Raw genomic sequence first — 15434 nt, forward strand, 5'->3', positions numbered from 1 at the left:
TTTACAGAGATAATCACATTAAAAATGAGGTCATCAGTGTGGGCCCTAATCAAATATGACTGGGATTCTTATTTTAAAAAATTGGAGACAGACATGCACACAGGGAGAACACCTTGGTGATATGAAGGCTGAGGTCAGGCAGCTGCTTCCACAAGCCAAAGAATGCCAAATACTGCCCCAAACCACCAGAAACCAAGAGAAAGGCTCGAACACATTCTCCTCACAGCCCTTACAGCATGAACCAACCCACCGAAAGCCGAATGTCAGACTTCGGCCTCCGGAACTGAGAAAGCAAATTTCTGTTTTTTAAGGTCCCCAGCGGGGAGTCTGATCCCTGCAGCCCTAGCAGACCAATGCACTCGCTTGGAGTGGAGACCTCTTTGACAGGTGCTCCAATGCCTCTTGGCCCTTCCCAAAGTTTTCTCCCAAGAAGCTCTTCCATTGGCCCGTTCTGCTGGGCGCTGCCCACTCACAGTCTCTCTGGGCTTTGCTTTCTCTCTAGGGGATGGTTCCTAACATCCTCCACTGTGATGTCCTGGCGGGTCCCTGAGGCACACGCTGGGGACGAACAGAAGCGTGATTTCCAAACCTCCACGCGTCATCTCCTGTTCTGGGGCCTGAACAGGTGACACGTGTGCAGACGCCCGGGATGACAGCTGGAGTGGGAACAGCCTGGGATGCCTCCCGCGGGGGACAGCGTCATTATCACACCAAGGGCTGGCTGAGAGGGAGCAGACGGTGAGTCCTGAGGGGGTCCTAACCTGAAGCCGAGGCAAACTGGGAAATTCAATCGGCTGGAAGACGTGTCCTACATGGAGCTGCCACAGGAGATGGGTCTCTAGGGGAGGGCTTGGTTGCCATGGAGACAGCTGGGTTAGGAGGGGTTAAGGAAGAGCACAGCTGTTCATCCAACTAAGCTTCAGCTCACTCCTTTTCCTAAAGTAGAATTCCTTTGAGGTCAGCTCACTGATTGCCCTGCCCCCGCAGGCAAGAGAGCCCCATTCCAGTCCCCGCTGGTTTCCAGCAGTGGACATCCCGCTGCTCCCAGGAACCACCGTGGGCCATCTCCTCCCTCAGGAAGGATCTTTGTGGTCAATGGCTCCTGTTTACATGTGGGCACGTCCTGAGGGGCTATACATTTTTGAAGATAAGGGAGGGTCAGAGACAAGAGGGAGGCATGTAAAAAAGAGCACAGAGCTTGTAGAATTCCGATTGTTAAAAAAAAAAAAATAGATCTAGGCCAACGTCAAGGAATTAGCCAAGAAAGCCCAGGTAAAGGAAATGAGTTGACTCTTCTTGAAAGTTACTTTTAACAAATCACACGTTCCTGGGACCAGATGCCGCTGAAATGAGGTGGTGCTCTTCTCAGTTCATGCTACAGAGGTTGGTTCTCCTGATTACTCGTGATGCTAACTTTGATCACCTGGTTAAGATACCTTAAACCCTTAACCACCGTCCACCAGGCTTCTTCACTGTAGAGCGTGTACAAAAGTACTCTGCACCATTCTTGTAATGAACACAGGTTGTGTGGGGAGAGAGCTTGAGGCTCAGTCAGCATCCCATTTCTCACCATTCTTTCATTTGCTAATTTTAGCCTTCATTGGACATTCCTGCCTGAAACAAAGATTACTGTGAACTTTGCTAAGTGGTGATATTTCTGTTCCCCTAAAGCCCTTCTATTTTTATGACTTGGGATTCTAGTATAAAGAGGAGCTTCCTCTCTCCCACAATGTTTATTTATATCAATAAGGACCACACATTCTTCTATTATTTTCTTGCATCAAGTACATTAGGATGATTATTTATTTTCTTGCTCACATTGCTGCAGATTTGGCCACTGGGGCTAAATCAAGTCGGCTCATGTGCCCTTTTGACGTGCAAACTACAGTTGTTTTAGTGTTCCTTGCTAGACATATACATGTCACTTGAATTTAATCATGAGAAAACCGTCAGACAAATCCTGATTCAAAGACATTCTACAAAATAATGGTCATGAAAGACAAAGACTGGGGATTCGGGCACTGGGGAGTTGTGATGACGAATGCCATACGTGATGTGGATTGGAGTCAGGACCAGAAAAAGGGCATCATCGGGACGACTGGGAAATGTGAAGAAGACATATATATTGGATGGCGTTATTCCATAACTATTAATTTCCTGATTCTGATCATTGTTCTGTGGTTATATAAGATGCTAATTTTGGAGAATCTGGGTGAAGGGTATATGAAAGTTCTTTGTACTATTTTTGCACCTTTTTATCAGTCTGAAATTATCTCAAACATGCTAAGTTTAAAAAGTGAAAAATGGCTTTTGTAAGGAGAGGAGGCTTGGCTGGGGGTAGGGGGTGCAGACTGAACGCGGGTAGAAGGTTCCTGCTCTGGCTTCTCCCACCCACGTGTCCTGTCCGGAGTGCCTGCCGTCCCTGGAGTGGCTGGAGACACCGTGTGGGTTTGTCTCTCTCCCCTGATGCTCTTTCTTTGTCTACAGCCTCTACTTGAAAAACACCAACAGGAGAGACCCCACTGCTCAGGGCCTCCACTTCCTGCTGCTGCGTTCACTGGGAAAATCAATTACCGCCTAATTACCTCAGGGGGTTAATTAGCATCGCATAGCCTGGGTGTCCTGGGGAACAGAGCAGCCTGTCAGTCCCCGGTCAGTGAGCAGGGGCATGGGGGCAGTGGTTTCTCTGGAGAAGCCCGCCTTCGGGCGGGGCTGGGGCGGCAGTCAGGGTTGGCAAGGGTGAGAGGGCTGATGGAAACGGGTCCCTCCTGTCTGATCCAAGAGCTCCTGGACCGCAGGTGCGGAAGCAGAGAGACAAACTACAGCCACAGCAAGAAGAATTACAGAATGCAGCAAGTTCTCAGGGCAGCCGCTGCTGGAAATCACTAGAATCAGGGAGAAGGCACGGAGCCCTGAGCGGCTCAGGGAGCTAGTCTGGGGGCAGAGGGCGGGGCGAGCACTTTTCTGGTGAGATGAGGGCATAGGAGAGAGTCAGTAGGCACCGCCAGCGGGCATGGCCAAGAGAAGATTGGGATTGTAGAAGCCTGGTCTTTGAAGGGCAGAGTCCGCACCCTCACAGCACCTTCCTACAGGGATGGATGAGAACCAGGATAGAGGGACACGCGCTCCTCCAGCTCCTCACTGTCCCTGGGATTCACAGCCCTGTGGATGCACGGCATCTGGTCTGTACCCCCTAGGAAGGCTGGACGTGAGGGATGGGAAGCCCACTTCTTTTTTACTGTACCATCATACAAAAAAGGATTTTATTTTGGGAGATCGATTTCTAATTTACGGCAGGTTTTACTTCCAGAAATAAAGCCCCCAGACAACACAATCTCATTCGATCTTAAAGGCTGGCACGCTGAGCAAGGAATGTCCTTTTCAGTGTCGGGTTCCAGGGCTCTGCCTTTTGGTGAGCTTTCAGCCACCAAGTCATCCACAGTAACATGTTCTAGTCTTTTTTCTTTAATTACCTCTAGCGCAAAAGCAAAAAGCAAATCACATCATTTAAAGTCATGATCTTTACAGTATGCCTTCTGCTGATCCTTCCAGCCACAATTCAATTAATTTAGGTCTCAGCAACCCTTTGAGGCTTTCTCTTTCTCCAGTTTCTACCAACTTTTGCTTCATTGATGCTATCTACTGCGCATCTTTGTTCATCTTGCTAACCACACTCTTCGGCTGCCCGGACCTAGACCCTCAGTCGAAGCCCGCTTCTTGTTTAATATTACTTGGGCAAATCATAGACACTTTAAAAATGTTCTTACAATTAAATGTATCTGAGCTGAAATATAAGCTCTGCCATTGTGAACTTGGACAATTCCATCACTCAGAGCCACGTTTTCTTCCTCTGTAAAACGGAGGTGAGAATTTTGGCTTCTCATGGAGTTTATGAGGGCTAAATGAGACAGTGCCAAGCACACCAAACAAATATTTGCTCCCTCTTCGAATATCTCATGGTAGGTTAACAATACTCATTTGATCTTGAGGCTTCTTCTTTTTTTTTTTTTTTTAACTGATCTGAAGCTGCAAATTGGTCACAGGGATGTTCCATTAGTTTCCCAATACTCTGTGACACAGGTGAGAGCCAGAATTGGCTTAGAGCCAGACTTGACTTAGAGCCAGACTTGGCTTGCTTTGGCCAGTAATGGGAAAATGAGGCAGGAAAAGGGACAGTGCAGCTGCTCAGGGAAGAAGCAGAAAAGGAGCAGCTGCTCCTGCTTTCTTCTTTTCTTTTTAAAAATTTTTTTTGCCAAACTGCATGGCTTGTGCGATCTTTGTTCCCCGACCAGGGCTAGAACCCGGTCCATGGCAGCCAAAGGCCAAGTGTAACCCACTGGACCAGCAGAGAACTCCCTGCTCCTGCTTTCTTAGACTTGCAAATCACAGTGGTACCTGCCCTGGCTGATATTCCTAGTCATCATGAGGAATGTGTAATTAGTTTCAAAGTGCAAGCGACAGTCGGTGAGTAGGGAACAGTAAAGAGTGATGAGCTCCTAAGGCAACCAGAGTTAAATGCAACTCCTCCTCTCCCCAGCCATTCAAACCCCAAGCAGCTGCGTATTCATTCACATCATCTCTTCATCTTCCTTTGCAACTGACTATTCAGGAAACATCATTTTTTCCCTCCTCAGGATAATTAGTTACCTATTTCTTTCCATTAAAATGCACAAACAAATTCGGACAGAAAGGAAACCCGGGGAAACGGCGCGGTGGCTCATGTAGTGCCTGCCTTCGCTTTCTCCTTCCATTTTCAACTTTGCAACTCTGGGCTAATTGCAGCCCCTGACATCACATTTCTGCTGAGAAAAGCTGAGCCTGTTTTTTCTGAAATGTTCACCCACCGTCCAGCCAATTTCTCATCCCCACCTGGCAAAGCTGGCCTGGCAGGCAGGCTGGGCTGGCTCTGCCTCCTTGGCACACACATGCACACCGAGGCACAGGCGTGGCTGTGCACGTGCATGAGGACACACTCCCACACCCTTGTCACTTATGGCTGCACACGGGCCATCGGGACACCCATGAGAGGCGTTACCTGCCCTCGCATTAACCTCACTCTACATCAAGCATGCTTCCATAAAGGCTCAGTTCCCAGTGCCCTGGGTGGGGGGGTCGGCTCCCAGCCATTCCGCCCCACTCGGGGAACCTGGGGGGCTTACCTCGGTGATCTGAGGGTTGGAGCACTTGACGTTGTGGCTGGACCAGTCGAGCCAGGGGCTGGAGGAGCTGCCGCAGTGCTGCTGGAGCGTGCATCTGCGCTCGCCGCTGCACCAGCCACACTCAAACTTCCGGTCGGCCTTGAGGCACAGGCCGCAGCTCTCCCGCTGGGCTGCACACTTGTAGAGGTGGACTGCAGAGAGAAGGACGGGGCGGTCACACAGGGAGCTGCAGAGGACTCCTCACTGCTTACCCCCTTCTTGCGAGCGTGATAGAAACTGCCCCGTCCATGGATAACACCAATGATTGTCATTATCCTTGCAAAGAATAATTGACGGGGAATTAATAATAAATTGAGGCTCTTAGCAGTTGTTTAAAGGCACGACAGAAAATATTATTATTTAAGAATTCTGGCTCTAGATTAAATTGGATCAGGGCTTTTCTTGTGGCTTCAGCACTTCCTAGCGATGTGACAAAGAATTTAAATTCTTTGAGTATCTAGTATGTAACACTCGGGGATCAGTTAGTTCAGTCAGTTCAGTTCTGATCAGTTCAGTTCAGTCGCTCAGTCGTGTCTGACTCTTTGAGACCCCATGGACTGCAGCGCACCAGGCCTCCCTATTCATCACCAACTCCCGGAGTTTACTCAAACTCACGTGCATTGAGTTGATGATGCCATCCAACCACCTCAGCCTCAGTCATCCCCTTCTCCTTCTGCCTTCAATCTCTCCCAGCATCAGGGTCTTTTCAAATGAGTCAGTTCCTTGCATCAGGTGGCCAAAGTATTGGAGTTTCAGCTTCAGCATCAGCCCTTCCAATGAATATTCAGGACTGATTTCCTTTAGGATGGACTGGTTGGATCTCCTTGCAGTCCAAGGAACTCTCAAGAGTCTTCTCCAACACCACAGTTCAAAAGCATCAATTCTTCGGCACTCAGCTTTCTTTTTAGTCCAACTCTCACATGCATACATGACTACTGGAAAAACCACAGCCTTGACTACACAGATCTTTGTTGGCAAAGTAATGTCTCTGCTTTTTAATATGCTGTCTAGATTGGTCATAACTTTTCTTCCAAGGAGCAGACATCTTTTAATTTCAAGGCTGCAGTCACCATCTGCAGTGATTTTGGAGCCCCCCAAAATAAAGTCTGTCACAGTTTCCACTGTTTCCCCATCTATTTGCCAAGAAGTGATGGGACCAGATGCCACGATCTTAGTTTTCTGAATGTTGAGTTTTAAGCCAACTTTTTCACTCTCCTTTTTCAATTTCATCCAGAGGCTCTTTAGTTCTTTCCTTTCTGCCACAAGTGTGATGTCATTTGAATATCTGAGGTTATGGATATTTCTCCTGGGAATCTTGATTCCAGCTTGTGCTTCATCCAGCCCAGCATTTGTCATGATGTACTCTGCATATAAGTTAAATAAGCAGGGTGACAATATACAGCCTTGACGTACTCCTTTCCCGATTTTGAACCAGTCTGTTGTCATGTTCATGTTCTATGTCATGACATAGAACCATGTCAAGTTCTAACTGTTGCTTCTTGACCTGGATACAGATTTCTCAGGAGGCAGGTGAGGTGGTCTGGAATTCTCTTCTCTTTAAGAATTTTCTACAGTTTGTTGTGATCCACACAATAATCCTTGTTTTTCGTGAGGTTTGAATGAGATGTGGTATATTCAGTGATTAACAGTGTCTGCAACATAACCTATGTTCTGTACATGCTTACTATCTTTTCTTTCAACTCAAGCTACATTCTTATGCTGCTGCCTCTATTTCTGGCACATATGGACCTCGTTGAAAGAGGTTAGGACCGATTTCCCCATTTCAGGCAAAAATGAAGCTCAAAGAGAGAGGTAGGGACTCTCAGAGTTTAAAGGTTAGAGCCCCAAGCTGGAAAACACTCGCTGTGCTGCTAGAACGCAGGTCCCGAGAGGAGAGGGGTACGCAGGGGGACCTGGTGGGTCTGAGAGAGATGCTGGCTGGGCTTTTAAGAGAGGCCATGTGCCCGGCGGCGTGGAGACAGAGCTAGCTCATTAGGAAAGAGGGTCGGCGCAGTCTTGTGGATGGAGAGAACATCCCGAAAGAGGGCAAACTGGCTACTTCTGGGGGCTGCAGATGCGCTCGGTTTTGTCTCTTCTGCACTTAGAAGCCCTGGGCAGGCCAGTGGCAGAACAGTTTTGTGAGCCCGAGGCTTGGTTGTTGTCCGCTGGTGTTTTGATTCAGAGTCCCAGGAGGAATTCTCCAGAAGTGGGATACTGGGAAAGCCCTTTCTCAGTTCTCCTGGTCAAGCACACATGAGCTCGCAGGCCCCTGGGCGGCGTGCGTCTGGAGGCCAGGGACAGGTCCCAGGGGAGGCGCATTTTTTTATTCTTCCGTGGGTTTATTCTTCCCTTTTATTCTCATCCTGTTCCTCTGCTCTGCCAAGCATTCCTCAATCCCAGCTACAGAGACTACATTGAAACATCCTGATCCTATGGTTTCTTATGGTACAGGGCAGGAAATGGGAATCTTAAAATGAACAGGTCGACACTGCATTTATTAACATGCATGAATGGTCCACATCTAATTCCTCAATTGATCCTCACTATGGCCCCCCAGATAGAGAACTTGGGACGTACATAGGAGCGGTAATTAGTGTGAGTTCATCTAGCTATCAGTGAAAGAGGCAGGATTCGAACCCCAGTTTGTTGGATTATGGAATCCTAGTCTTTTGCACCAACACAATGCATTAGCCTCCAGGGACAGCGAGGCCTGGGTGGGAAGTGAGTGTGAAGACACCATGGCCTATGCATTCAAGGAGCTGCTTAAAAGTTGTTGGGTGCCACAAGGGAGGATTCTGATACAAGAGCTTGGATGTGGCCATTTTTTTTCTCTAAAACTCCAGGTGCAAAGGCAACCTCCGGGAACTAAGCCCAGATTCCCAGCAGGCGAAATGTCTATCTCCTAGCACTGGGAAAATGTGGCCTGGGTATGAGGAGAAATAGAAGAAGAATCTCCCAGCCTGGGCTCTGATTTCGATGGCAGCATCCAGCACAGGGATGGCAGCGCCTGGAGGAGATGCTGAAGCACTCGCAGGTCCTCCCGGGGCCTTGGTCCCTCTCTCTGTGCCCCTGGGGTGACCTCAGCCTGAAGGACAGGCTTGTGAAAACCCTAGCTAATTGAAACGTGACATGTGGCTCATGGCCCTGGGTCAGAGGACAGGGTTCTGGGGGAGAAGGTTTCACATCTCACAGTGGCCTGAGCCATGGGAGGAAGGACAGTGCCTTGGTTAAGCACGTGAGCTCCAAAATGAGACTGTCTGGGTTCAAATCCTGGCTCTTATTATTTGACTCTTGGTCCATTTCTTTCTTTTTTCAACTTCATTGAGGTGTAACTGACAAAAAAAAATTGTATAATATTTAAAGTGATAATTTGATATACTATAGAGCGAAAAGATTTCTCCCATCTTGTTAATTAATAGATGTTAAGAACACACAAATTTAAGAACATTTAAGTTCTGCTCTCTTAGCAAACTCCAGTTCCATAACACAGTGATATCAACCATAGTCACCATGCTATAATTAGATTCTTATTCATCTTAGGGCTGGAAGTTTGTACCCTTTTACCAACTTCTCCCTATTTCTCCAACCTTCCAACCACTTTTCTATTCTGTTTCTGATGAGTTGGGACTTTCCCCCCCAGATTCCACATATAAGTTATTCTACACAGTCTTTGTCTTAAAAACATGGAACACTTTGTCAGCTGGCACCACTTTGTGCAGGGGTCAGGCTGGTCTCCACCTTGTTCCAATTTTAGTGTCCGTGTTGCCAAAGCCAGCAGTCTTGGTCCCTCTTTTAGCTTCTTTGGGTCTTGGTTCCCTTATTTATAAAATGAAGATAATGCTAGGGCATCCTTCTCAGTGTTACAATGGTTAGGACAAAAAAAAAGTCCTAAATAAATCACTCAGTGAGTGCCTAGCCAGGGTGCTCATCAAACTGGAGTCACTTCAGTCACTCTGGAGCGCTGGGAGGAATGCTGTAGGAGGGCAGCCGACCTGGCGCCCAGGAGGACCTCCACGTGGGTCTGCAGGACCAGAAGGAGGCCACCTCATGGAACGCCCCCTCCTGCATCAGCCCAGCTCCTTCCTGAGGTTTCTCGCAACAGCCGTGCCCTGGAGTCAGCCAGCTGGGCCTTCCCACCCACCTCAGGACCAGGGGAGCAGATGGACAAGCCTTCTTTGTACAGCCACTGAGGCCAAACACAGGGGAACCAGGACCTCATTGGGAATAATATCTCCATTTCCAGGGAAACCGACAGGACGTTCCTGCCTGCTGTTCTCCTGGTCAGGTTCCACAGACACTTCAAAGTCTTCGGGAGCCAGAGGAATAGGCAATGAGCCGGCAGCCGCCCGGCGGATGCTCTGGTTGTAATAAAACAGGGTCCCCAACAGGACTCCTTTGATGGCACCAAATGTTGCTTTGGGGGCCTCTGAAGTGTTCCGTGGACAGGGGGAGTATATTATTTATGGCACCGCGGCCGGCCGGCTCTGATCCCTCTAGCCCCGGTCTTTCCCGGGGTCACGGAAAGACCAAAACTTGACCCGGAAGTAGCCGCCTACCTTTCAGGTCCTGAGGGTTGTCGATGATGAAATTGCCATTCCACACCACCGCAAAGTCCACGGCCAGGTTGCTGATGTCCATGCCGTCGTACTGGTACTGCGGGGAGAGGGGCGAGGCACACGTTCACGAGGAATTCTATCCTGGGGGTCAGGGTGCTGCTGGCATCCCAGGGGGCCAGGAAACAAACCAGGGGCTCGGGTTCCCTCTGGGATGAGAGAGGAGCAGATGGAGAGACAGGAGCCCCAGGCGCGCTCACATCATCCCCACAGTGCCTCCCTCCGACTCCCAGTCACTGGCGCCAACAGGATCCCGCTCAGACCCCTTTGCTGGCATTCAAAACCTCCTATAATCCAATCCAGGCTTAGTTCTCCAACTGTCGCTTCCACTGCTTTCCTCCAGAAACCTCTGGAGCCCCTGTGTCTGAGGAAACTCTCCTAAGCCCCTCGCTGCACCCGTTTGGTTCACACCTCATAAGGAAAGCCTCTCCGCTCCTGACAGCCTCCAGTCTCCAGCACCTTGCCTCTTCTAGCCTGGCTCAGACGCACCTTCCCCCAGGGGTCTTCTCTGCCCTCCCTCCCAGCCCACCCCGTGCTCCCCGTCCCCTGGTGTTTGGTCTTGAACCCAGCACTTCCTGGGATTTGCACTGGATTCCCCCCATGGAAGTCTCTTTAGGAAGTCCACTCACTGCTCTGGACACCCCGCAAAGCCCTGACGCAGCATGTGCATGACAGACGGCAGTGCCTCAGTGGTTGACCGGCCGGGCCCTGCAGGGGCCCTTTCTTTCCACGTGTGAGCTTTACTTCAGTCAATAGTCCACTAGGGACAGTGCCCAGAGCTTTGCAGGCACACCTCTGAGCAGCCCAACCTCTGAAGGCTACCAAGCCACAGTCGGGAGTGGACTTCCTCCCGTGTTGATCCTGCCTGGGACCCTCAGGCCTTCAAACACATCAGAACCCGCCCCTCTGATGGTCCAGCTCCTGAGCCTCGGAGGAGACCGCCCCTGGGACTCCCCGCCGCGGGGGCTCCCAGGGCTCGTCACCGTCAGCCCGCCCCCCTCCCCGGGCCCAGCTTCCCGCCGCCTTCCTCCCTTTGTCGTGCTCCATGACTTTCTCATCTCCTACCTTCCCCGGGTGCTGGGCAGTCTTCCACCAATTACAAATTCTATCAAGCGCCCGTGACCTGGGAACCCGACAGTTCCCTGATAAGAGGCCCAAGATTTCTCTTTATCGCTCGCAGGCGAATTACCTTCCCTCAGCACCTTTGTCACATTCCTCCCCCCTCCATCTCCCAGCTGACCCCCCACGGGCAGAGACAGGGAGCTGGCAGATGAAAAGACCTTCGCTGGGCTAGCGGGATAATGAAACACCTCGTGGGGCTCTCTGGCGTTCAGGATCGGTTTAACCCTTGCTGCTCTTGAGGTTCACTGCGTCCTCCTCCTCCTCCCCCCTCCCCACGGCCTTCCTACCTCCCCTGGTCCCTTCCGCAGCTTTCCTCCCGCATGGCACCCCCCCTGCATCCACTTCCCAAACCGGGGCAGGCTCTGGGGTCACGTTGACTGGCACTGAAAAAGTTTCACCAAAGGCTAAGAGGTACTCTTTCAACTCGGAGAGGGCGCAAAGCTCTCAACTTAAGCCACGGGGGTCCTTGCAGCCCTCCACTCCCTCCAACACCTGCCCTGCTCTGCTGAGGAACCCTGGGTGTCTGTATACGCTCCTCTGTCTCTGCGGACAGGGGTTGCTTGTGGACGCAGAAGGTTCTAGAAGCTGGGGGGAGGCCAGGCTGAGGCCCTGGCAAAGGTGTGAGAGAAAGGCCGGCTCTGGCTGGCCTGGGCCCCGGTCTTCTTACCGAACTGTTCTGGCACTGGACACTGGAGCTGTTGAAGCGCAGGGCGGGGACCCGATGGACGGCTCCCTGGATGTTGAGGACGCATTCATAGCCCCGCTGGCCAGACTGAGGCTGGGGCAGGTTTCGGGCCTTGAGGGTGATTGGCTTCACTTCCCCGACGGGTATCAGGATCTCCTCGGTGGGGACCAGCTGGGGGCAGTCCTGGGGAGCAAGCAGAAGGCCTCTGTCTGGTCTGTCCTGGCTCATACCTCCCTACTCCCCAAGCCCGGGTGGAGGGACAGGCCCTTGATGCTGCGCCAGACCCCTCTGCATCCAGGCGGGGTGCCCCCGAGGACGCTCCTCATTGTGGAGTCGGCAGGGAATGTGAGACCTATCTCTTAGCTCCAGGGCTTTGAGATTGTCATCCCCAGCCCACGAGTCATCCTGAATCTGACGTGCATGTTACCATTGAGGAATTAAATTTTCAAGCCTCGATGTGGCAGGTTGCGGAATTTTTATCTCCTGAGACACAGGCTAAACGGGGCTCTACACGTGCCTGTCCCCAGCCTGGACGCCTCCACCGCTGGTTGCCTCTCCCCACCGGGCTCCAGCTCCCCTCTCACGTGCACCTTCCGTGCCCGAGGCCATCTGTTATCGGCAGCCTCAGCTCCCAGCTCTGACTGAGCGGTCTTTTCAGGAGGTGGATCAAGCCCCCACTGTACCCCCCACCCCGCCCCCGCCCCGCCTCAACTATCAGTGCTCTAAATGCTTGCTCTGGCTTTTTATCTCAGTTCATTACCAGGCCCGGTGTGAAGACCATGTTGCTTTGGAAAACAAAACAGAAAAAAAAGAAAATCTTGGTGGGCCCGCGCTGCGGGAAGGGCCATGAGAGAGCCAGGATGCGAGGAGGAGAGTGATGTCCCCCAGCTCTTCTTCCAGAGGCTGTTTCTCCGCCAGAGGTCAGACGGCCACCTCCCCACAGCTCCAGCCCCCTGCCCACTTTCTCCCTCTCTGGGAGGACACTGCCCAGTGGCCTGGGGCAGTGAGGACACGCAGCCTCCTTCACGTGCAGCCGTGTCCTGTCTCCAAGGATCAGCTGGGGCAAGTCTTGAAGGAGGCGCCTATTTCCTTGTGCCCTTGTGGTCCATGGTGGTGTGGTTCTTTAGGGACGGTGTAGGGTTGCTCTCCTGCGGAAGGTGCTACTGGCATTTAGTGTGGGGCTGGGGGTCGGGGGGCAGGATGGTGAACTTCCTCAAGGTGTAGGACAGTTCGGTTCAGTCGCGCAGTCGTGTCTGACTCTTTGTGACCCCATGGACTGCAACACGCCAGGCCTCCCTGACCATCACCAACTCCCGGAGCTTACTCAAACTCATGTCCATCGAGTCGGTGATGCCATCCAACCATCTCCGCCTCTGTCGTCCCCTTCTCCTCCCGCCTTCAATCTTTCCCAGTGTCAGGGTCTTTTCCAATGAGTCAGTTCTTTGCATCAGGAGGCCAAAGTATTGGAGTTTCAGCTTCAGCATGAGTCCTTCCAGTGAATATTCAGGACTGATCTCCTTTAGGATGGACTGGTTGGATCTCCTTGCAGTCCAAGGGACTCTCAAGAATCTTCTCCAACACCACATTTCAAAAGCGTCAAGGTGTAGGACAGTCTAGAACAATAAATGGTCCTTCTCCAAGGCCCAAGGCATCCCAGGAAAGAAGCCGTTGGTATGGCAGGAATGTTGAACGATGGACGGCCTGTGGTGGTGTGGTGGGGGTGGGGGTAGGGGGCGGGGGACTGGGGCTTCTGGCTCAACGTGGGCTTCAGCAGTGGGCCTCAGAAGGAAGTCCTTCACCATCTGGCCCCTGTGTCCCTATTACTCTGAGATTCCTGTGCATCGAGGTCCAGCCATACCACAGAGGAATTTAAGATTAGACCTGAGGAGTCATCGCCCTCACTCATCAACCTCTGGTCCTTTGAAGATGCTTTTCTCTGTACTGGAAACACTCCCCCTCCACCCCTAATCTTCCTCCTGGCCCTTGACTCAGCCCTCTTTAGTTGCTGCTGCTGCTGCTAAGTTGCTTCAGTCGTGTCCGACTCTGTGCGACCCCATAGACGGCAGCCCACCAGGCTCCCCCATCCCTGGGATTCGCCACGCAAGAACACTGGAGTGGGTTGCCATTTCCTCCTCCAATGCATGAAAGTGAAAAGTGAAAGTGAAGTCGCTCAGTCGTGTCCGACTCGTAGCGACCCCATGGACTGCAGCCTACCAGGCTCCTCCGTCCATGGGATTTTCCAGGAAAGAGCACCGGAGCCTTCAAACTCAGCTCTGCAGCTCCTTCTTTGTAAAGCAGCCCTGACCCTGTCCCTACTGGCAGGTCACAGATACTCCCCAGCCCCCTGGGCCTCCGCCAGCAGCACTGGGCCCTCACAACTGCAGTTTCCTGTTGACTTGTCCTCCTCACTGGCTTGTGAGCGTTGACGATTAGGCTGCATCTTACGCACCTCCGTATCCCCAGGCTTTTTCCCCATTCCTGACATGTAGTGGACAACTGCTAATGGCTTGTGGGAAGGTAAGTGGAAATCAAGGAAGTAAAGCAACAGACACAAAACTATCTCAAACTTTCCTTTCGGCTCCAACTTCCCAGATTCTTCAGAGATGAGGGCAAATCCCTGTCTTCCGGACATCTAGAGACTTGGGCGGGAGTTTGATTCCCAAAGCTGGGATTGATCTGCAATGGTCACTGTTTCTGGAGTCACAGGATTGCTAAATTGGCATGTCCGTATCTATTGGAGGAATCCTGAGGATTTACGGAAAGCTGGGTCCAGAAGTCTGCCACAGAAACCTGTCTAGGAGGGTCTGGCTGAAGCTCTGGGGTCATGGAGCTGGCCCTCGGTGACTGCCTGTGAGGGCAAGGGGCAAGCTCGGTTTCCACAGGAGACAGGATCACAAGACAGCCCCAGAACAGATGGGGCCCTGTTTAGAAGCCAGTCACTCAAGCTGCCAACTCATAAACTTGCTCTTTGCTGCACTTTTACTTTTATTCCCCGAGGGCACTCTTGACAGAGTCTTTCATATATTTATAGCCAAGGAAAAAAAAAAGTGAACACCACTTTAGGAAAACCCAGGCATCCCATAGAAAAGGAGATATTATTTCCTGTTCGTGGCTAAAAATCCTCATTGAGTCTAATAAATCAGAATTTTAATTTAGACTGGAAATAAGGCTGAGGTACAGCAAGGGGTGTGTGCATGTGTGTGTGTGTGTGTGTGTGTGTGTACCTGTAAGAGAGAGGGAGAGAACAGATTTTCAGAATCAGAACTAGTTGATATATTGTAAAGGATGACCCGTTGTTTTTCACCTCTAATGAGCTCAGAGAACAAATTCAAATTTCATGAGCAGAGTCTTTAAGACATACTTTTGGGAGTATGATGTCTTAGGTTAGTGAACAAGATTATAGAATCCTATTAACCATGACAAAAATACACATATGCATGTGTACATGCACAAATACACACCTACACACCCACACACACCCTCATCTTTCGGGCTGGGTTGTCTGATTCAGCCTGAAAGTTGAAGAATCATAAGTAGACTTTATGAGTACTTTTATGCATTTTTTAAAGAGATTCTAAAATTTTATTTAAAAAAAATTCCTGGGGTCTGCTGTTTCAGACTCTCTGGGACTAAGCTGAAGGGTGATGGTTAGGGGCTTCCAAATGCCTAAAGAGGGTTCTGAGATTGCCCCTGGGGAAAAGAATCTCAGGCTTTGCTTGTTTTTTTTGGCTATTTCTCTTGGGCCAGACAGAATTGCATCCTTCCTTGCATTCTCTAGGGAAGGAAGTGGCTGGTGCCCAGGTGTCGTCTCTTCTC

General features: G+C 50.9%; 1 protein-coding gene and 1 long non-coding RNA gene across 4 annotated transcripts in view; one reads left to right on the forward strand and one right to left on the reverse strand.

Annotated features, from left to right (window-relative positions):
• Nucleotides 1–15434, reverse strand: part of PLXNA2 (plexin A2) — a 233871-nt gene that overhangs the window by 52642 nt on the left and 165795 nt on the right. For all 3 annotated transcript variants that reach the window (XM_044942649.2, XM_025285371.3, XM_025285372.3), the window contains 3 exons: nt 11601–11801; nt 9755–9851; nt 5160–5350 (listed from right to left, as the gene is read on the reverse strand). In XM_044942649.2, coding sequence (XP_044798584.1) covers nt 5160–5350; nt 9755–9851; nt 11601–11801 — 489 coding nt within the window. The remainder of the gene's footprint in view (nt 1–5159; nt 5351–9754; nt 9852–11600; nt 11802–15434) is intronic.
• On the forward strand, nt 507–12413 carry LOC123333618. Its single transcript, XR_006551017.2, has 2 exons — nt 507–738; nt 12371–12413. It is a non-coding gene; the product is annotated as an uncharacterized LOC123333618 (long non-coding RNA).

This window comes from Bubalus bubalis, chromosome 5 (assembly GCF_019923935.1).
Source record: "Bubalus bubalis isolate 160015118507 breed Murrah chromosome 5, NDDB_SH_1, whole genome shotgun sequence".
Classification (NCBI taxonomy): Eukaryota; Metazoa; Chordata; class Mammalia; order Artiodactyla; family Bovidae; genus Bubalus; species Bubalus bubalis.